The 24,170-nt window shown below is 38.2% G+C and overlaps 1 protein-coding gene across 1 annotated transcript in view; it reads right to left on the bottom strand.

The window, feature by feature from the left end:
* Positions 1–24,170, bottom strand: part of LOC149080332 (sarcoplasmic calcium-binding protein-like) — a 439,250-nt gene that overhangs the window by 6,667 nt on the left and 408,413 nt on the right. Inside the window, exon 5 of the mRNA XM_089238635.1 lies at positions 14,133–14,236. Within this exon, the coding sequence (XP_089094761.1) occupies positions 14,133–14,236 (104 nt within the window). The remainder of the gene's footprint in view (positions 1–14,132; positions 14,237–24,170) is intronic.

The following is a 24,170-nucleotide window of genomic DNA, read 5'->3' as shown; positions in this document are numbered from 1 at the left end:
AAGGAACTGAACGGTGATGGGAGAGAAAAGAAAAAGAGAGAGAAAGGGGACGAGAAGAGAGGGACAGTTGGTGTCGGGATCTGCCTGGGGCGGACGTAGGAAAAGAGAGGCTACTCACGGCCGACTAGACATTCAATTGTTTGACATTCAATTGACACTAATTGTTTAGTGGGCTATGGGCTACTGGAAGTAGCGAGAAAAAGAGAAAGGCGATGGTCAATGAAACTGTGTGGTCGTTTTTTTTTATACATATGAGTTTTGTTTTGTTATGTGGTCTGAGTTATTAAAATCTCAAAGAAAAGTGCAGGTTGTTGGTGTGATGAAATCGAGTATTTTCTCTTATTGAAAAAAGGGTTTCGCAGACGAACAATAGCGAAACTTTACAGAGGGGGACAGTGCTAATAAGATAATGCCTCACGCGTGAGGCCTTTCAAAATATCCATAGTAAAGCACACTTTAAAGGAGCTTCAAAACTTCCCGTAGAGTAGATAACTGTCCGACAAAATTTAGCAATTTTGTTGTGAAAGAAAGAGTAAAAAGTTATTGATACAGGATAGTTCAGACAAGTGGTTTTGAATATGGCTGGCTTTTTTTTTTTCACACAAGATTTCTAGCAGTTCCAAAAATTGCAGAAAATAAAATGGAACAACTCCTACTCACTGCGCTTGGAACCCACGCTGCCCAAGCAATGACAATGATTTAGAGAACATTTCTTTAAACCAACTTTGATTGGAAATTTGTTTAAAGATAATTAATAGGAATAAGATTTTTGGCTATTCGAAAAACACATTAGCTGGAACAATTACTATAAATTAAATTCAATAAATTTCCCAAGACAATCGTAATCAATCATTTTCAGAATTTGTAAATTACAGTTATTACGATTGAGTATATCACAACACTATATAATAACATACTTTTTCCAAAATTTGCCGATTGGTTTTGGTTGTTCCCGAGATGAAAAATCCCGAAATGAGCTGTATAATTACTGTTTACTGCCTGATCATTAAAATATCCGGAAAGTGTGCACTCGATGGCGTTGAGAAAATTAGAAAACTTCATGAACTTGAATGACTAATTAGTTAATTAATTATGATCTTTATTAGCACCAGGATCGTTGCGATTGATAAGTTACAAGCTTTCAAATTTATGAAAATTAAAAAATTCGCAATTTAACTAATTTTGATTAATTTGAACGACTAATTATTTAATTAATTAAGATTTTAATTAGAATTGGGATTGTTGTGATTAATAAATGACAAGCTTTCCAATTTATAAAAATTAGAAAAATTCACAATTTTACTCATTTTTACGAATTTTAATCACTAATTAGTTAATTAATTAATATTTTAATTAGCATCTTGATCGTTGTGATTACTAAATTACAAGCTTTCAAATTTATAAAAATCAGAAAATTCGCAATTTTACTAATTTTGACGAATTTGTACGACTAATTAGTTAATTAATTAAAATTTTAATTAGAATCGGGATCGTTGTGATTACTAAATTACAAGCTTTCAAATTTATAAAAATTAGAAAATTCACATTTTTACTAATTTTCATGAAAGTTACGAAATGTCAGCTTTTACCGTAGTGCTTGGTAAAACCTAGGATTTACCGGTAAAAACTAGGTTTTACCACTCTTCGGGCTTTTACCGTAACATATATACATATATGTATAAAGATGAAGCCGCCGAATTTAAAATTTTATAATGCATTACTAGTCTTGGCTCTGGTGTCGGATAAAAAAAAATTTAGGAGCACTACTATGATTTTATTATTGGCCGAATTTAGATTTTCCCCCACCATAATTTAGTTATATTTAACAAATATTATTGTTTTAGGATTATGACCGTAAAAAATTATTTTGTCGCTCATGACTGAAAAAGGAAAACTAGAAAAAAAAGGAAGCCCGGCATATGGAAGGCTGCAGCTACTTGAAATAATTTTTTTCCCTTGAAGGGCATTAATTATGTACGAAGGTTTTTAACAGCTGGCTAAAGAAAATTCAACTGCTCGCGGGAAATCGAACCCACGTCCTTTCACTTTTCGGGATAACGCCCTAGACCAGTGGTTCTCAACCTTTTCTTGTCCATGGACCCCTTTCAATTTTTCATTCCTGTGGCCCCCTTGCGAACATGAATAATTTTCTACTCCCCCTCCCTTTCCCCCCCCCCGTTTTCCCATTAGAAGATAATTATTCAAAAATTGCCTGAAGTATAAATATTTTTTAATTTAATTTCATTAATTTTTAATTTATGAAAATAACGAAAAAGTAGAAAAGTAGAACATAATAGAATACAGTAAAAATAGAATAAATCCCTTGGGGTCACAAAGTGTCTGTATCATCGTAATGTTACTTTTTGTGAAGTTTATTGTTTTGTCAAGGAAACAGTTATTTTCCGGATATTATGCTGAGGTGAGCTCGGAAAGAAAAGTCATCAATGTTTTGTGTTTTTCACAGTTTGATTTGTATGTTTTGTGTTGTGTCAGTCCAATTAAAAAAAAATATTTTTAATCAATGTAAACTCTGCGCTTTGAAGACGGCACAATGTCTTCAGTCGTGTTACAATGTCAAGTTACTGTACTGGATAAAATTTTTATTATTTCCAAATTAGTTATTTTTTGTGTGTAAATGATTATGGTTTCATTGAGAAATGTCAGTTGTAGCTTCCAAAATACGCATTCTTATAATGATAAAAATCGCAAAAAATGGTAGCACGCTGTTTTATTAATTTTATTCTCTTCATGTGGATAAAAGTAGTAATGAGGGAGTAGCCACACAAATGAATCACAATTGAAAAGTTCAACCTTCCACATCGTTTTCAACAATAATACATGTATCAAGAATATAGGTTCATGTTGTAGCCCTACTATGAATTTAAAAAAATGAACTAAAATACGTGTGAAAACTTTTTAAATATTTGTTTGAACCATTCATTCCAGAGAAATCATGTATGCAGTGACAAAACTGTTCATGTGAACATAATAATGATTTATTATCAGGATTTCAAGCCCATCGGAAAATATAAATAATCAGATTTTCAAATAAGAAAATTATCAGTTTGTTGACTTCAATTTCGATACGGTCAAAATCTGATATTTCGTTGGATGACAAGCTACCTTCAAGTGGCTTTTTGGTTCATAATGTGACCGCTCTCTCGCAGGCGAACGAAGCAACGTGCGTGTTGGCTTAAACACAACACAATATTTCACATAACAGTCCGTACTATATTTCATATACAGGGCGCATAGGTAACGGGGCATATGGCATTTTACTGGTAAACCATTGGTCCTAGAAGCATACTTCCAGTTGAAAAAAGTACCCGAATAATGTGTAGTACTCAGATATTTGACTCATGTTGCCAGGGGTGAGACTAATGCAGCGCAGGCTCACAGCTTCATTCTGACCACGACGTTTGAAGTGAACAGACGTACTTCTTCCGCTGAGCAACCGAGCTTGAAGATTTGGTATTCAACCCAAATGGGAAACTTGGTCAGCGAAACTAGTGGTTAAATTTTTCCTCTGAAGACGGCACCCATTGGTGTTGAAATGCATTAGGACTTTTATTATTTTTTTTGTGTATTTGCCTTATTCGTTGGTGTCTTCTAAATATTCTTGGGCAAAGTGGATCAACTCTTCTATGTTACATAGTTATTAAAATAAAAATGTTAACTTTTTATGCGGACACCCTGTGCCCCAAAACTCAATTGGAAAGTTGTTTCCTGGTCTCCAACAAAAAAAATCAACGTGTCTAAGTTCAAATTTTCACTGAGATATTCGAAGAAAATTGGAAAAAAACAGCATTAAATGAGGGGAAACCATTTTGCCCGCATTGAATGCTGTTTTTTCCCAAATTTCCTCAATTTTTCGAATTCGCATATCTCGGTGAATATTGCACTTAGAAACGTGAAATTATTTTAGTTGGCATCGAGAAGACAGAGCAACAACTTCTTAATTGGGTTCTTTGGCACACGGGGGTGGTATAAAAAGTTTTTTTTTTTTGTTTTTTTTTCATAGCTATACAATCCCTTACAACATGGATGACATATCTGAGTTGGACACGTGATTTGGATACTTTTTCTAGTTGGGTATGTCTCTAAGACTAATGGCTCACCGGTAAAGTGCCATATGCCCTGTTACCCATGCAGCCTCCAAATACACGTAAAAAAATAGTTTGAGACGAAATACAGACAACTCTCATTTTAACAAATACCATTATAATGGGAAAAATATCGTTTTAACGAAAACTTTTCTAATCCCTCGGATAGGTTTACATAGGAACAATATAAAAATCTGGAATTCCTTCGTAACGAAATTTCGTTATTACGAAGTGATTTCTCAAGTCTCTTGGAGTTCCGGTCTGATTGGGTTTGACCAAAGTGTAATATTTATAAAGGGTCTTTAATACGCTTTGGGTTTGACTGTATTTCCCCCAAAAAAAATCTGACATTTTTGCAGTAAAGTAATTCAACTTCGGCAATTTGATCTGAAAACAATCCTTTTTATAATGATTATGTCCTTTTTACTTTTATAAATTTAGGTTGGGCGTAAATGCCTCGAAATTACACTTGTGCGCAAGGGGATTCATGCCTCACTCTCAGTTTTACGACAAAATTTCACATTTATGAGACGTATGACTACGGGCACGAGATTAATCTCTATATATATAGCTTTCAATATTAAAATATTTCATTTATACGAAGCACAATTTCAATTATTTGATATTTTCATTTTGATTCGAACTCCAGATCTTTGGCATTTAGACATCATTTCCAACTATCAAATCCAAGCAGTTTTTGCAGATTGTGAAAACGCGTTTCTGAATTGGTTTTGCATGCGTATTATCAACACTAAAAACCATAAATTTTAGGTTGACAGACACAAAGAGACGTATTGAGCGGGTTATGGACATTTCAAAGTAAAGACTTACGTGAGAATTTATTGCACTTTTTTTAGAAATCAGCAGATGCAGTGAGTCTCTAATAAACGGCTTTAAATTGCGCCTTCTGTCATACGCCTTTTTAGAATTTTTTTTCTAATGTCCACAACATTGTTCTTGCAGGATAGGAAAATTGCATTGAAATTATTTAGGATGTGCTTCAGGCCAGTAGTAGGGCAGTTAAAAGTTAAAAGGACGCATTACAGTATCGATTAAAAAAAACTTTAAAGATGTGGTGCCAATCTTAGAGGAAGTCCCAATACGGGGCGGCTCGAGCTTACCTGCCGCCCGGGTGCGAAGCCTCATGTGCCGCCCCTACTGGCGACCCTGCCAGGAGGATGATAGGGCTTCGGTGAAGGGCACCTGGAGATAAACATGATTTTTTTTTCCAGTAGAAAGCCGCACATCATTGTTTATCGTGCAAAATGATGTGCGTGACCATACGTCCCGCTTTTGAAGTAGAAAATTTTTTTGTCTTTGGTTTTTGTTCTAGAATTATTTTACCATTCTTAATAAATGCCAGATAACTTAATCCTTGAAAGAGCACTCATTTTTGTGAGCCATCATCACTTATCCTGTAAAGATGGTATTTAACGGGGTAATTTTTATTAAGAAAATTTTTTCAAAGGTGTTTCTGGTATTCCAAGGGCCGGACAAGTGAAAAAACAAATTTTTCCTTTGCCTTCATTTGACTATTGTGGATCAAATTTTGAGTGAGGGTATGGGCTCCTAGGCTGGGATCTTTTGCAAGCCCCCTCCCAGTCAGATTTCTCACGGCCCTTTCTATAGTTAATTTATAGCCTGAAAAAGCCAAAAAATTATGAGAATCATCCCGGGCTCTTGCGGGGCCATGGGTGAGGGAACCAAAATGCACACATGACCCTTGTAATAGAGTACAGGGGTGGCGCTTGGCCATGTGACCTATTGCGGCCACACGGGGCACCGCTTAAGAGGATGCTAAATCCGGGGTGAACGGGTAAAAAAAAATTTCATTGGCCAAAAAAAACCAAACTATCGGCTCTGGAGGGGCTCAAAATCCGAAATGAAGGGACGAAAAAAGTTTTGTTAGGAATTGTTTGGGTAAATTGTGAGGGAGGGGCATGACCTTCTAAGGGTAGGGCTGACAGGGCTCCAGCTTGAGGGCAGGGACAAAATCCTTATAACTTTACTTTTTTCACTCTATAAATTAACTGTAGAAGGGGCCCCGTGGAAAATCGGGCATGGGCCCCACGAAAGATTCCCTGACGCAGGAGGTAGGGGCTATGGAGGGAGCAATAGGTAGGAGGCACAAAAAATAAGTCCCACACAGGTACAGATATTGTCTCGACCCGCCCAGATAGCTTACATTCTTTGGTATTACGATCAGAGGCCTTGTCTATTTTCTCAACGTTTCCGTTGTCGAGGTATAGTAGGACTCAAAAGCGTGATGTCGTGAATTTTTACTGTGTTAAATTTTGTTGTCTTAAGTAAAGTCTACGCTGCCGCCCCTTACAACCTGCCGCCCGAGTGCGCTGCGCCCCTTGCACCCTCGCTTAAGCCGCCCCTGTCTCAATACATTATCACAGCAGTGTAGTTTTAAAAAATTAAATTTCGCGGGTATTTTTCCTCATGTATGATTTGATCTCTTGGAGTTCGTTATAACTGAATTCGACTTTATTTCTTTTCAGCAGAGGCAATGGATTGGCACCCCCTTTCAAAATTCATAAAAAATACCCCAGAGCAATCATTCTCTATTCAATTTTTATAAATGTATTCCCCATCAGACCACTCAGTGCTGGCTGAAGATAGCTTTATGCTAAACTAGATGGCTATCCGTTTGTAATTGCATGATGGGTTGATTTGCGCGATGGGTTTTTTACAAGCTTTCAGTTTTTACCCATCTACTTCTTGGATTACATTTACTACCAGCACTCAAAAGAATGTCAATGAATGGTCAACAAATCTTTGTCTGTTTTCTTTATGGCATCCCTCTTTGAATGAAAAGTCTGAACACACAATTTTTTTGTCTTTACAGTTATTCCATTTCGTTTAAACCTCTTCTATAGTTTGTGTCAGGGCCTACTATCACCCCCAAGTCGTAAAACCACCGAGATTACATGAACCACTTTTTTTATTTCCTTCCTCATGTTAATGTTACTTGAATGGGGAAAAATTACGAAAAAGATATTCTATGCATTTTGTTTGAAATTAAATTTATTCGTGGCCCCCGTATCAGTAGCCGTGGCTCCCCTTTTGCAAGATTTTCATCCGTGGCCCCCCCTGAAATATCCTAGGGCTCCCGGTTGAGAACCACTGCCCTAGACCACTAGTATGGATAGCGGAGAGTGACTTCATCCTCAGATAAATCGCCATCTGGTGGAAGTATCAGCAATTCTGAACTTTGGCCTGAGTTAGGTCCGACCGTCCATGTACGGTCCCGTTCAGTGCACAAGAGCTCTAAGAAAAGATTGAGGTATTCGTTGCCTTTGTAGTCTAGTGCGTTCACCCGGAAAGTGAAAGGACGTGGGTTCGATTCCCCGCAAGGGCAGTTGAATTTTCTCTTTCCTAAAAATATCTTCGCATCAGCCAGCTGTTAAAAACTTTCGTATGGATAGCGAAGAGTATCCTCATCCTCGAATACGTCGCCATCTGGTGGCAGTGTTAGCAATTGTGAGCTTTGGCCTGAGTTAGGTCGTGGTTAGGTCCGACCGTCCATGTACGGTCCCGTTCAGTGCACACGAGCTCCAAGGGAAGATTGAGATATTCGTTGCCTTTGTAGTCTAGGGCAGTGGTTCTCAACTTTTGGAATCCCGCGGCCCAGTAAATCTCTTTTCTGTAAGTCATTGATTCCCAACGAGGGCGTTAACGCCCCCTTGGGGGCGATGGAAAGTTCCGGGGGGGGCGGTGGAAGCTACGGGTATAGCATAAGATCCTATGGGTTAGATTGCGTTGGGAGAAAAAATTTTCTGTAGAAGGGGGCGATGGTGTAAGTGAAAAGCTCGATCATACATACAAATAACGAGAAATTAATGGGAAAAATGAAACTGCGAATCACTTACGGCCCGGTGTGACTAGTGTTATGGCTTGGTACTGGGCCGCGACCCGGTGGTTGAGAAACACTGGTCTAGGGCATTCACCCGGAAAGTGAAAGGACGTGGGTTCGATTCGGAAAGTGAAAGGACGTGGGTTCGATTCCCCGCAAGTGCAGTTGAATTTCTCTCTTTCCTAAAAAGATATTCGCATCAGCCAACTGTTAAAAACCTTCGTATGAATAGCGGAGAGGGACATCATCCCCGAAATTATTTGTGTGTAAAGGCCCCTTTACACGTACAGTCTTCCCCGCACGCCCGGAGCGGGACGTTCTTGCGCGAAGGATTGGAGGGCGGTTAGGAACGCGGCGTTCAAGGGCGCGTTGTTAAAAAAAGACACATTCTTTCGCGCGCTCTTTCCTGCACAAAAGAAGGCCCCGTTCAGAAGTGTGTGTAAAGGGAAGCGTGTGGCGAAATTCATACGCTTTTGCGTGGCGTGTGGACTTCGGGGAAGCACAAAACTTATACCGCCCCTCAACACATCCTTTTTCACAAGAGGGAAAGGGGAAACATTTCCGGGAAAAAATGACGAAAAAATTCTGTGAAATTTTAATTAGACGAAATTGTAATATTTTATACCGCCCCTCAACAGATCCTTTTTAACGAGAGCGAAAGGGAAACGTTTGCGGGGAAAAATGACGAAAAAAAAAATTCTGTGAAATTTTAATTCGGCGAAATTGTAATATTTTATACCGCCCCTCCACAGATCCTTTTTCACAAGAGCGAAAGGGAAACGTTTCCGGGAAAAAATGAAAAAATTCTGTGAAATTTTAATTCGACGAAATTGTAATATTTTATACCGCCCCTCAACATATCCTTTTTAACGAGAGCGAAAGGGTAACGTTTCTGGGAAAAAATCACGAAAATTCTGTGAAATTTTAATTCGATGGAAATGGAATATTTTATACCGCCCCCAACAGATCCTTTTTAACGAGAGCGGAAGGGAAACGTTTGCGGGAAAAAATGACGGAAATTCTGTGAAATTTTAATTCGACGAAATTGTAATATTTTATACCGTCCCTGAACATATTCTTTTTAACGAGAGCGAAAGGGAAACGTTTGCGGAAAAAAATGACGAAAAAAAAAATTCTGTGAAATTTTAATTCGACGAAATTGTAATATTTTATACCGTCCCTGAACATATTCTTTTTAACGAGAGCGAAAGGGAAACGTTTGCGGAAAAAAATGACGAAAAAAAAAATTCTGTGAAATTTTAATTCGACGAAATTGTAATATTTAATACCGCCCCTCAACAGATCCTTTTTCACGAGAGCGAAAGGGAAACGTTTCCGGGAAAAAATGACGAAAATTCTGTGAAATTTTAATTCGATGGAAATGGAATATTTTATATCGCCCCTCAACATTCATTTCTCGTGTTTGCCTACTATTAAATGAATTATATCTGAGGTTTAGGCATACTTAGCGAGAAAACTTTCCAAGTGGGAACGTGTTAAACGGAATATACTGTAGTAATTTTAAATTAATCTACATTTTCAAATACAAACGTGTTTCAGAATGTTCTTTTTTATTTTTGTGAATCCCTGGGCTTGATTCGTTTGCTTCTGTTAATTTACATTAATTAAACAAAAACAGCAATAAAAAATTCGAAAAATGATTAGTTATCCAATTGTAACGTATATTCGATAAAGAGATCATGTAACTTTTTCAATATGGTTCGAGCCACAATGAAGTGTAAGCAGGGTAAACCACGCTAATTATTATTCATCATTTATAAATTTTGTCAATTTAATTTAAATGCAATTCCCTTTCAATATATCGTGCTTGATTACTAGAGCTCAGAAGTTTGGGCAAAATGTATTAAATTCTTTTTTCCCTATTTTCAAGCTTTTCTGTAAAAATGTCTTTTGTTGAATTTTTCTGCCGTAAATGCCTATTTTAACATTTAAGTGTATTGGTGCATTTCAGAGGCCATAATATGCAAAAATTGCATATTTTGAGCATTCAAAACAAAAAAAGAGATACTTTTTTAAAAAAATTTCCAACTCTCAGTATTAATTTTCATCTGATAGTTTCCTCTTCCCCCCCCCCCCAGCTCCATTTAAACACGAATAATTTGGGTAGATGATGATCTGAGAAATTGGGAACTTGGTGTTGCCATGAGTTAAGTTTACTTTGACCGGATGGTATTAGCATTAGCATATGGCCATTGGCCCCCACAAGGGTGGGGCTGACAGGACTCGATCCCCGGAGCAATTACCATCTTTTTTGTTCGTTTTTGTTTTTAAGCTATATATTCACTATAGAAGGGCCCATGTAAGGTCTGGCTTAGGGGGCCCAAACATCTCAGCCTAAGGACCCTGCTCCATTATAAGGGACCATATGCATATTGCTATGGCGTCAATAGCCATCGCTATCAGATGAAGCGGGAGAGTTCCAATTTCCAGCCCAATATAATATAATAATAAGAGAAAAGGGAAAAGGGGACTAAGGCTGCCGGCACACTACGGTTCGGCTGGTGCGGTTGATCTTATCAGCAACCGTGGAATTTCGCGTGAAACACACACTGCTGTTAGCAACCGGGGTTTTTTATTTTTTAATGTCACGTGACATCTCGGAATTGGCTAAATTATTTTCACCAAGCTGAAGTTGGCCCCAGTTAGCATGCAAATTCGTGCTCATAACCTGCATTGCACTAAAACCCCCTCTTAACGGATACTTCCTCTTTTACGGACAAATAATAATTTACAGTTGTATAATATATAAAAGTATGAATTTCAAACCTCTTTTTAACGGTCACCCATTTTACATGGATTTAATTTTTTTTGTCCTGTTCGTGTTCACAAAAAGGAGGGGTTTTACTGTATATACTAATAAAAATATTCGTGTCATGAAATTTAATTTTCTGTAACAATATTTGCCGTTTGAAATTAATTCAGAGTTGAAGAAAGACAGCCTACAAGTTGACACATTTTTTATGCTTTTACGATTCGTGACCAAATCGCACAAATTTTTTCATACATGATGACTGGAATCATCATAATTAATTTAAATAACATATTTTTGAAGTTTAAAAAAATTGGCCATGAATTTAGCACGTTTTTCTTTGTAATTAAAGTGAATTTCCAATTAATTAAACTTCTAATTAATGGAAATTAAGCATAATAATTGTAATTTTGGGAAACCCCATATGACCAAAAAAAAAAGTCAAGGAAAAAATTATTTTCTCCTATTTAAAAAAAATATATATTTCTTTTGATGGTCAGGAAAAAAAAATTCAGATAGGAAATCGGAATGAAATTTCTGTAAATTTCATGTTTTAAAAACTGTAAAAAATCAAATGTTAAAAATCATTATGATACTCATTAGACCTTTTAGTTCCCAAAAATGTTCATTTGGGGTAATTCAAGTATTACGTCAGCATCGAGCGGGGACGGGGTTTCGGATTTGTGGACATTTCATGACAAAGGGGCGAGGGGGGTTTGAAGGTTGCTTACGTCATCAACCACCCCCCTTTTTTGAAGATATGAAATATATATGACACTAAGATGCTGACGAAATTTTGCTGACAAGGGGGGGGGGGTCGAAAATGGCTGAAAATCTGCTTACGTAACACTTGAATGGCCCCTTTCATAAAAACATTTACGTGAAAAATATTTTAAAAAAATATTAAACAAAGCATTGCACAAACGCAATGTTAGTTAAAAATGGGATTAAAAGAAAACCTCATAAAAATACATTGTGCACTCAATGTTTGCGCCAAGACGGTTATTGGCAAAAAGTGATGCATGACATTAAGAAGTAACCTGAATCCTGAGATCTTTGTCCTGATCCCACCTTCCTCTACACCTGTTCATCCTTTAACCAACCAACGTTTCACGAAAAGTTATTTCTATAAACTTTATTCCGATATGCGTGACTCAAATTTATTGAAGAAATTGAAGAAAAATCTCTATTGTAAAGAATTACTCAAATTTGCCGCCCCTCTGAACTTGCTACCCCGGCCCGCTTAACACCCTGTACATACGGCTTCAGGGCCGCAACTAGAGAGGAGCAGGTGGGACTGGTGCCAGGGTCGTCTTAAGAGTATTATGGGCCCCCCGGGCCAAGTGGTTTTTTGGAGGCCCTACATGGTAAATCCTTGAAAATTTCAATCGGATCTCATTTTTGGGAGGCCCCTCTTCTCTTGAGGCACCCGGGTCGTGCTCGGGTGGGCCCATGCGTTAAGACGGCACTGACTGATGCCCCGAACTCCGAGCCAGACAGGAGCGCAAATGTTAACCTTTCATCTCTCCTTCAATATTAAAAGGAGGCGCCGAAATGCGTGCTTGCTCCGGCTGACCACGCATGTCGTTGTGGCCCTGTACATCAGTATGTATGTTGCAGGGTTTAAGGTACATACAGGGCCGCAGCTGGATACTTTTTTAACTGGAGCTAGCAAGCTTTTGGCGTCCCCGTATAAGGAAAGGTTAGAAGGAGTGGTGTTAAAGGGGCAATTCGGCGCCCCCTCTAGTTCAGCACTCGATACAGTGGACCCGCTCTCCCTAGTTGCGGCTTTGTGTGTGTATGTAAATTAAAAACTGCTTGAAAAGAACGGTAGGTGTGAAAATTGTCTTAGTGCACTCTTCTATATTACCCGCATACAACGTTTTGCCTAGATCAGCGGTTCTTAATCTTTTTTGACCCACGGAACCCTTTCCAGTATATAATTTCTATGGCGGAGCCCCGTAGGCCTATTTTTTATTTATTCATCAAAGTTACTGATTTATTTTTATTCAAAAATATTAATAATTATTTTTTTCAAATTTACTGGCTCTTTTTTTATTTTCCTCGAGGGCCGCGGAGCCCTTGGGAGTTCACACGGAGCACCGGTTGAGAACCGCTGGCCTAGATGGTTTTTTTTTCATTGCAAAAACAACAGATAGACAGCCACATTCATATACGATACAAAAATAAATACCAAAAAGACAGAATAATTAAAACAAAACAGCTCTTAGGGACGTATTTCATCCCCGGTTCATACTTAGGCTTTTAATAAATGTTTCAAAACTGTGATATGGAGAATTTGCAAATATAAAAATATACTCCTTCAGATGTCTGATTATTTTTACTTCTAATTTTTTATGAATTTATTATAAATGGTTGGGCCCCGTGGTAATTTGTACTCTTTTGGATGATGTAATTAATTGTTTTTTTACTAACACGTTATAATCGGGTGCATTTCTTTCCAGTGTTCTAAAATATACATCTCGGTTTTAGCGTAATCACGTTAGTTTATGAATGTCATTATAACCGAGTTTCAATGTATGCTCATGTAGGAAAGCAAAAAAATTTCACTAGTTAGAAAAATTTAATTTTTTCTTCATTGGTTTTTTTTATTGTTATCAGTGCAAAAGCGCCAAACAAAGAATTAGTTTACGTCGCATGGAACTTCACCATACAGTTCCTCGAATTTGTCTTCTCCTCTCATTTTTTTATGGCAGCCTGAGAAGGAGAGCAATTCCTTTGTCCAGTGCATCCGAAATCCCATCACCCTCCTTGTCAAAACACTTAATAGACAATGGAAGAGAGCAACCGCAGGTCCAGCCGAACCGTCATCAGGGAGCTCAAGCCTTTGCAATACGTGATGGCAGCTTTCCGGTTACCCCAACCGTCCCAAAAAATGTGGATTTTCTCGGTTGAAAAAACCGCGCTCTGCGGTTGCAGTTGTATCTGTGCGTTGACAGAATAAAACTATAGATGATGCCTTCCCCCCCAACCTCAACCGCGTGCAACCGCGCCGTAGTCAGGTCCCAGCCTAAAATACGCTCTCTTTCGTGTAGTATAATTTCTGCTCTTGTGAAACAGCCCCAAAGGGACACCTGAATAAGAAGGGGAGTTACAGCTTGTCACTCGGGGCACAAATTTTTTTGGGGTGAAGAAACTCGCTTCGTCAGAGTCTTCAGACGTTCTTGCCGATGTACAACAAATGTCAGCGTTTTAAAACGGTCGTGCCCAAAAATGACATGGCGCAGTTGGACGTCTTGAGAAGCTTCTGCCGAAAAGACGGTTAACCGAAGTTCCGCTGTAATTAAGATTTCGGTATTCGAAATATAAATCTCGTTCTCTTATCCAACTAACTTTTATTCTTATGCAATTATGTTGTGATTATACGTATACTTACACTCAACATGGAATCGAAAGCTCTATCTATGTCATTCAGTTCCGTAACATAGCACCAAATGACGGATCCAAATCGATACTCATCTTTGTCCCAAAATAAATCACCTGAAAGAAATAAATAGTTTTTATCCGGTAGTCTTGCATTGCCAATCACAAAATTTGATCTATTTTTGCGAAACTATAAAAACATAACTAACGTTGATATTGATAAGACTTGTTAGCTTGGGAATGATGAAAAAGAAAAAAAGAGAGAGTAAAAAAAAAATCATAATCTCTCGCTGGAGAAAAGTGAAACGTACTAATGAAATTCACAACATGGGTAGTGATTATGAGATATTGGGGAATTTTTAATTAATTTCTACTTGATTATATGAAATACTGTATATACTAATTATATTCAAGTACAGTAGACGCTCGACTATCCGGTCTCCGTACTATCGGTCCTAGTTAAAAATCAATAGATGATAATTCTTCATGATTTCAAGTTACGCAAAAACTGGTTTTGGGGTGTGGCCACGTAAAATCGAGCAAAATCGAATCTCCCATGCTGAGCTAGACACCTCAAAACCGGGCCGGCTTATGCGCGGATTAGAGCGTAAGTGGAGGGACATAGTGTCGCAGACGAGGGCTCAAAGGGAGAAGCCCTCAGTCATCTACATCGAGGACTTGATTGCATGTTTCCTGCAATCAAGATAGACATAAAAGAATTTATCCTAGAGTTTAAACTGTGACCAATATTTTTATTCTTGGACCATTAATTCTGTAATAAATTTTTAAAACGAAGAGTTAGTTCAGTACATAACAAACATTTATTAAGTACTCGCCTGTACTTAGATGTCAGAAAATATCGATGGGTGCGGGTTTTTTGGCATAAAAAGGGTGCTTTTGATGATATGGGTGGAGATGGGAAGTGAGCATTTATAGAACTCCGGCCTATCCTGCTTTTCTGTTATCCGGCTCACCCTTCCGCCACACTAGGCCAGAGATAGTCCAGAATCTACTGTATTTTCATTTATTCTCATTCTAAGGGTACGTCCACACTTATAGATCGCGCAACACGTGCCTATAGACAATGTTGCGCAAAAGTTGTGCAACAAATCGGGTGTTCAGAAACTTTTCATACACCAAAATCACAAGTCTATGGTCTGAATCAAAACTGACAATTAAAAAAACTTTTTTTTGATCGATTTGTGTTTGTTGTATGTCAAAAAGAAAAAAAAAAATGTAATTAATTAATTGATTTGGGTCGATATCTTTACTAGGACCATTTGAGAGTTAGGTTCACATGTATATCTCAGTTAACTTGAAAACATTAAAAATCATTTAAATTGGAGCGAAGAAGATAAGTACGCCCACACACATACAGAAAATTGCGCAACAACAGCAGACAGTCGCGCAACAATTCGCTGTTCCGCAACCTCCGAAATCGCAGATCTATTTGTATCCCATCTCGGATGGAAACTTACAACAAGTTGCGCAACATTTCGTAGTAGTATAGACGTGTCATAAAACAGGGAGGGGATGGCACTGAGAGGACTTCAGGTGGGAGGCCCAAGATGAATTCTGTCATTTTTTGTTTTTTTAATATAAAAAATGTAGTATAGAACTGCCCGTAAAAAATGTACCGGCCACGTTATTCCATCATTGGATTTTAACATGGGGACCGAATCATGGGGAACTGCTCAATAGCTAAGATCATTATTACTTGTCTAAAAGCTAGGCAAAGTGTAGTTTCTGTGTTTCCCAACATCATTTTGAGTAATTTAATTCAATTTTATGATTTTTCTCTTTACATATAAGTACTTTCCATATTCAGATAATTTTTAAGAAGGATCCGAAAATGAAATAAAACATTTAATTTGAGAATTTTCGGGGTATTTATTTTAATTTTAAACTAGATTTTAGTTGTGTTTTTTGCATTTGTACGACATTTCAACGCTGCCACTGTAATTGATTCAAACAAATCGGGCATAAAGATATTTGACAGATTTAAAGTTTCTTTTTTATGACTGTCTAATAGACTTCAACCGGCAGAAAATAACTAATATTTTATGAATTTTTAACTAAATTTAATGGATGAAATGTCTGACTCAATTTCAAATGTCGGGCAACTCTGATGGCATCTGACGAGGCTGGATCAAGTATGGCTGTAGATTTCGTTGCTGATGTAATGGACAGTGCAATGGAGGTCGACCCAGAGCCACCTGGCATTCTCAATGTGGTGGCGAGGGCCCGAAATTGGCCTTGCACCGGGGCCGACAACTACTTAAAAAAAAGGATAAGCAGCATCGGATACTGCCGCAGTTATTTTCGTGAAAACGTCAGTCGTTTATAGTAAATTTCGATTATAATTTTTTAATCGTTTAATTCATTTGCAACTTACATTTATTGAATACAGGGTAGTGGTATGAGAAGTAGGATACATATGGCTTTGAAAATATTTGAATACTTCTTGCAAATGTCAAATATATACAAGTTTTCCCTTGCCTGGTTGGTTAGTCCAAATCATTCACTAGTTCAAGTTTAAAGAGTTTCTGAAGGTATGCAGGTAGAGTTCTAAATTTTCGTCTAATGTAAGAGTGTAAATGTAACTTGGAAATGAATTAAACGATTAAAAAAAATTGAAATTTACTATAAACGATTGACGTTCTCACAAAAATAACTACGGCAGTGTCCGACAGCTTATAAACAAACTCTGTATTCCCAGCTAGATTTTAGAAATTTAGTACATCGCGATTGGCCGAAATGAGTTTTGAACCATTACGTCATATATAGTGAAATTTTTTCTGGTGACGTTTGACAATAGATATGTTTAATTTTGCTTGAATCCGGCATCCACAATTGGAGCAATTGTTAGAGCACAGGACACAAGCACCGAAAATTGTGTTCGATTTCCTCTGAGACCCATCCGAGATTTTTTTTTCCCATCCTTCCATCTTTGCTGTTATTTATTGACTCACTAAAAAATGTTTTCATTTTTTTCTGATTTAATCAGATGTGGTTCAGGTGTATCAAGATGACAATAACAACGGCTCGTGAAGCTGGGCCCTGCTATCATTTACTGATTCACTAAAAAATGCTTTTATTTTTCGCTAATGAACTTCGAAATTCAGTTTCGCCAAAAACTCCGCCCCTCGCGAAGTTTTGTTATCTTTCTTGCTCGTAGTAACATATCACCGGCGTGCTAATGCCTCTTGTGTTACCAAGAATGTAGGGATTGTAATTACGCTGTGTCCGAAGCTGCATAACCTTTTTTTTTATTTAGCTAAAAAAAATGGTTAATTAGGGCAAACTATGCAGTTTGCATTGATTTTAATGTCACGTATAAACAGATGAAATCTTGCTTAGTAAAGTTGAATAGTTTTACCTTGAATTTTATTTCCAATTCCTTCAATTTGGTGCGATTTTATAAATCTTTGTACATGTAAAATTTCAGCAGCTCTAAAACAACTACCCAAAAAGCAATCAACTCTTTTTAGATAAAAAAAATATTGCGCTGTAAAAAATATTGTATAGCTTTATTTTGAACTGAAATGGCACAGAAAGATGTATTTTCTAAAATACTGCTGCAAGACTCCTTGGACACATCATTGATGAAACAAACGATTTATATGTAATTAAATATTATTATATGTATTACTTTTTCCATTTATAATATTTGTAATATACACATTATAATATAATATGCACATTAAAATAATATGCACATTAAAATAATATGCACATTAAAATAATATGCACATTAAAAATTACACAAAACAGGCTCCGGCAGTTAAGAGTTAAGTTATCGTGCTCGATAATGTTCAATTCCCCGGGTTTTTGGCACAGTCTTCGTGTTTGACCACTGTTGGCCAGTCTGTGGTGATCCCCAAATGTGGTCAAATTCACGAAATTAACTGGAAAAAAAAATTAAGCTTCCATATCGGGGAAAAAACCATGCAAGTGAGTTGACAAATGTCTGGTGTATCTTGAGATGTTGTTTATTTTGTGATATACACTGGTGAAATAAATACAAATACAACAAATACAAAATACAAATACAAAATACAAATACAAAATACAAAATACAAAATACAAATACAAAATACAAATACAAAATACAAAATACAAATACAAAATACAAAATACAAATACAAAATACAAAATACAAATACAAAATACAAAATACAAATACAAAATACAATAAAATACAATAAATTAAGAGCATTTGCATATTTTATCGAATTTCATGAAAAGAACTCAACTGAATGTAAAACCACTGCTTCTAGACAAAAATGCAAATTTTGTACGTCAAATACGTAAGCGTACACGTGTGTGTAGGCGGAGCCATTAGAGAAACAGGCTTTATAAGCGCACGTAAGTTAAAAAGTTAAAACGCATTTCGTTCGCTAGCACACCTCGGCGAATTTTTTAATGTTATTTTGCAGCAATCGGTTAATTTCAAATTGTAACAGTAAAAATGAGTAACCACCAACGTTTAGATGATGGAATGAGGTGGCGAATTGTGGGGAGGCTAGAAGCAGGCCAATCTCAAGTCCAGATTTGTAGAGAGTTCAATTTAACGCCCAGCGTCTTGTGTAACTTATGGAAACAGTACCAGGATACAGGATCCATCGAGAGAAAGTCTGGGCAAGGTCGTCCAAGAGCCACGACGGCCAGAGAAGATTGCCATTTGTCGATTATAGCGAGGCGTAACAGGAGTGCTACAGCTTCTCATGACTTGTATGCAGCCACAGGAACCCGTGTATCAAGGGTGGCTGTTTCCAAAAGACTTCACGAGAGGGTTGTTTGCAAGAAGACTTGCTGTTTGCGTCCCGCTCACTTCTACGGACAGGAGTATCCGTTTATCATGGTGCAGAGAGCATAGAGATTGGATTATGGATCAATGGGTGACCGTTCTCTTCACTGATGAGCCCGGTTCAGCCTAAGCACCGATTCTCGCCGTACGTTCATATGGAGAGAACCAGGGACCCGCTACCTACCCTCCAATGTCCGCGAAATCGACCATTATGGCGGAGGAGGTTTAATGGTCTGGGCAGGCAGGCATCATGTTGGATGACCGCACACCTCTCCATGTCTTTGAAAGAGGCACTGCGACTGGTGTGAGGTATAGGGATGAGGTCTTGGAGCCCTATGTTCGCCTTTTCAGGGGTGCAGTTGGCCCTGAGTTCATTTTAATGGACGATAACGCGAGGCCACATAGAGCTCTTCTGCTCGACGATTTTCTAGAGAGTCAGGATATTCGCCGGATGGATTGGCCAGCCAGATCTCCAGACCTTAACCCTATAGAGTATATCTGGGACGCTCTGGGGATTGCAATTGCAACTCGCAACCCTCCTCCGGGAATCATCCAGGGAATGAAAACAGCGTTGCTGAACGAGTGGGACCAATTGCCACAGGAAATGATAAACTGCCTTATTTCAAGTATGAAATCACGCTGCGAGGCCTGTATATCTGTAAGAGGGGACCATACACCCTATTAACCCATTTTTTTTTGTTTATTCTGCAACCGCTGTTTCATACCTTCCGACTGCTACGAGTGTTACGCACGATCATGCGTGTGTATTACAATTATTGAATGGTTATTTGTTTTGTATTGTATCAATGTATGTACATATCAAATTTCATTAAAATCGGTACAGTAGTTCTAGAGATAATCGACCAAGTCTGCAAATTCTCTTAATTTCTTACACCAGTGTATTAAACCATATTGTGTTTATTTTATTTTATTTTTTTCCCACACAGACTGTCGTTCAAGTAAAAAAATATGATTTTATAACCTTCCTATTTACGGTATTAGTCACCGTCTTCCCATAGTATATAGTATTGTCACAAGTAAAGGTGGGAGGGTGAGTAGGCGTCCAGCGAAGCAAAGCAGCTCTCATTTCGGAACAGCTTTGGTATAAGGGACAGATTGGCGATTTTCGGCGACTTTTTTTTCCGGCGCCAAATATGTCAGACGGCCCGAGAAAAAGCCGCCAGACACTACGTGCGCCAGAAAAAAAAAAGTCGCCAGCATAGAAAACAGTAAAAACAAATGGCATAAACAAAAATAAGCTGTGGAGTATTTAAAAAATAAAACTGGATAAAAAAAAATGAAATCAGGGTTTAAATAAAACCCGGACCGTTGTGAATAAATAACGGTCCTGTTGTATAAATAAAAATATTCTATGTATTATAAATTAAAACCCGGACTCTCTTTCCGAGAATCCGGGTTCTTATAAATAATCAACGGTCCTGCATGTTGTATAAATAAAAATATTCTATTTATTATAAATTAAAACCCGGACTCTCTTTCCGAGAATCCGGGTTCTTATAAATAATCAACGGTATAAAATAAATAAATAAAATAAAAAGGATGCAGGGGCATCCTGCATGTAGAAAAGAATAAATATTGGAAAATATTAAAGGTACAAGCTGAGGGAAAAGATGTCCAAAATAATTCCAATTAATCCGACACACACACTACATCATATATACGGAAGGAAGAGAAATATGAAGAACTATCCCAACGGTTTTTCAAAACGCCGCGGCTATTAAGTGACGTCATTTGGAAGAAAAAAAGAGAGAGGATAGAATGAGAAAAAGAGAAAACCAGTTTGAAAATGGCAGTAAAACCCGTTTGAAAGACGCGCTAGGACGCTAAGAACACGGAAAAACAACAGTCAGCGCCACCAACTGGCAGAATTCTACGAACATTCTGGAACAACGACAACCCAGCAGAACAACAACAAACCAGAGCGCGCCAACTATGGCAACTTATCGCCGGAAAAAAGTCGCCAATTTGGCGTGTCCCTTATACCAAAGCTGTTCCCTCATTTCATATTGCTGAAGAGTTCAGCGGACATCCCCTAAAGAAGGGGGAGGGAGTATCTTCTTTGGATGGTGGTGGTACAGTGGTCAGCCAGAAAAAAAGAAAGGGGGTTATTTCCGTGACTGGAGTCTGCTGCGCCCTTCTCAGCTGACCACAAAGAACATTTCAATAGCTCAATTTCGGCTCTCTTTGAAAGTAAAAAGACAGAACATTCTACTGATTTTAACGACGCCCGCCATATGGGAAAGAATCTTTTGCAACAAAAATTTTTTTATTGGCGTAAGTCGGGCTTTGATGACAGTCTTAATAATTGTTGATAATTCTACAGAATGGTAGGCGGTGTCACGCGATTACGTTCACTGGTCCTAAGGACAGCTCTTCTCATGTGACGTTTTCCTGAAAACAAAGGGGGGACAAATGTGGAGCTTGTCACAACCCACATTTCTATTAATTGTATACAGTATTACAAAACTACATTCGGTTATAAACACAGGATTACGAACAAAACGGAAAAAAGCTCCTCTTCATTTTACACTTTCCTGGAGAATATCAAATATAGCTACTCATTTCTGATAAGTTCACACGTTTTGTATTTTGTGAGAGTTTTCTGCAATGATTATTTAGGAACAATCGCTACAATTCAATCTTAGGTAATTTGGAATCCTCTGTTATACTTGTATTCAATAAGGCGTAAGACTCATATTTTTTTATACGATACATCGTTAAATTGAAAAAAGCTTGAGCTAGTGCTCGTTTAAGAAATTAAAGTAAAAATGGAATATTTATTGTATTTTTTTAGTTTCATTTTAGGTGCAAAACCACATGAAGTTGACTCACATCCTGGTCTTAATACAGGGACAACAAGTAAATCGAGTTTTCTCTGCAATCTTTATATTGTCCTGTGTTATTTTCTTTTCAGATGAGTAACAAACACGACAGGTGAACAGTTTACATTTGCAGTTTGAACTACACTGCTGGCCACCGTAAATGCAACACCCTGAAGGAAGCATGCAAATAATATGAAATTTACGACATGCATTAGCGGAGGTGAGATATGCAAATGATTAGAATTTCAGCGCAGACGCACATCACGCGCGCCTGTGGCGCCACTTCAAAGCGCTATTTAAGGCTTGGAGATTTCGACGATTTGAAGTACGGCAATTGTGTTTTTCTTGTGGTTTTTTCAAAAAAACGATCAATTATGCCTCGTAGAAAACAGCGATCATCTTTTGATCAAGTATCCAAGTTCGACAGAGGAAGGATAGTGGCCTACCGAGATTGTGGATTATCTTTCAGGGAAATCGGTAGTCGTGTTGGACGAAACCAAACAACTGTAATGCGGATATGTGATCGTTGGATGCAGGAGGGTACGACGGACCGACGTGTTCGATCGCATCCACCTCAGTGCACCACTTCACGTGATGACAGGCGCATTGTGCGTATGGCAGTGACGGATCGCTCAGCCACATCACGAACCATAGCACAGCACATTCAGTCTGTACCGCATCATCCAGTGTCTGCGCGTACCATTCGACGCCGTTTACAGCAGAGTGGTCTGTCCGCAAGACGTCCATTGCTTCGTCTACCCTTGACGCAGAACCACAGACGTCTCCGCCGCCAATGGTGCGATGAAAGAAGGATGTGGACGGAACAATGGAATGAAATTGTCTTTACTGACGAGTCACGCTTCTGTCTGCAACACCACGATGGTCGGATTCGAGTCTGGAGACACCGTGGAGAGAGGATGCTGAAATGCTGCGTTATGCACCGCCACACTGGTCCTGCACCGGGTATTATGGTATGGGGCGGTATTGGATATCACTCTCGCACTCCTCGAGTACGCATTGCCGGTACTTTAAAAAGCCAGCGCTACATCTCCGAGGTGTTGGAGCCAGTTGTCCTTCCTTACCTTCAGGGCTTGCCCACAGCCATATTTCAACAGGATAATGCGCGACCACACGTGGCACGCATTGTCCAAAGGTTCTTCGTCAATCGCCAGATTGAATTGCTTCCCTGGCCAGCTCGCTCTCCGGATCTTTCGCCGATAGAAAACATGTGGTCCATGGTTGCTCAACGATTGACCCAGATTACATCCCCAGCTGCCACACCAGATCAACTTTGGCAACGCGTGGAAGCTGCTTGGTCTGCTGTACCCCAAGAACACATCCAAAGTCTCTTTGAATCAATGCCGAGGCGTGTGGCAGCGGTGATCTCCAACAATGGCGGCTACTCTGGCTACTGATTTTGGCAGGAACCACACTTCACAGAAGTCTATAAATTTAATCATTTGATGCTTGGTCAACATGTTATCTACAAAATAAATATTGTTGCGATATCTCTTGTCTTTCTTGGTGTTGCAATTTGGGTGGCCAGCAGTGTATTTCTGTATATCGGAGATAATTGGCACCATGTGCCGAAAGGGAAGTTTTTACAAGAGAGTCGTTTAAAGTGTTTTTAAAGTAAATATCTGTGTGTGTGTGTGTGTGTTATTTATTGAAATAGGACTTGATGTTTTATACCTATGTGTATAGTGTAACGAAAATATAGAAAATTAATAGCGTTATCTCAATATTCACTATAATGGACATAGTGCCTTTTACATATACACAGTATTTTAATTGTTATGCTATGTTAATCCCCTTATTCCATGGAACGAGCATCGCGTTGTCTACGTTTTGCAAAAACGTGATTTTTTTAGAGACTGGCGGTGCTTACATTTTCATTTTAAAAAAAACACAAATTATCAAGAGATTGGCCTACTGCATTACATGACCTTCAACTGTCAATTAACCAATAGCATTTTTAAAATTGGCAAGCATTTGACAAGCATTACTGAGCATTTAGCAAGTATTTCCGAAATTAAAAATAACCATTTAATAAATTTTTTATCAGAAATGTGCGGTGGATGCGGGGCCTTATGTTAAGTTCATAAACAAAATGACATTCTTATAATTGATGGTTCTTTTTTGTCCGATACAGCGACGTATACGTTCATGTGGTGCTTATTCCAAGAAATACGGTACTGTGTTAAACTACATGCTCCGCAATAAAAAATATACGCAACGCAATATAGAAACAAAAAACCACAATAAAATATATATTAGTTATTGCTCATTTCGTTTTTAATTCTAATAAAAAAAATTAATTACCACTCAGCAGGGCCGCAACTAGATGTTTGGTCACCAGGGGCAAGTGCGCATTTTGGCGCCCCCTTGTAATGGTGGA

This window comes from Pholcus phalangioides, unplaced genomic scaffold (assembly GCF_987345545.1).
Source record: "Pholcus phalangioides strain wild (caught in Gottingen) unplaced genomic scaffold, Ppha-v1.0 ptg000011l_1, whole genome shotgun sequence".
NCBI lineage: Eukaryota > Metazoa > Arthropoda > Arachnida > Araneae > Pholcidae > Pholcus > Pholcus phalangioides.
This window is presented reverse-complemented; position numbering and strand designations above follow the sequence as displayed.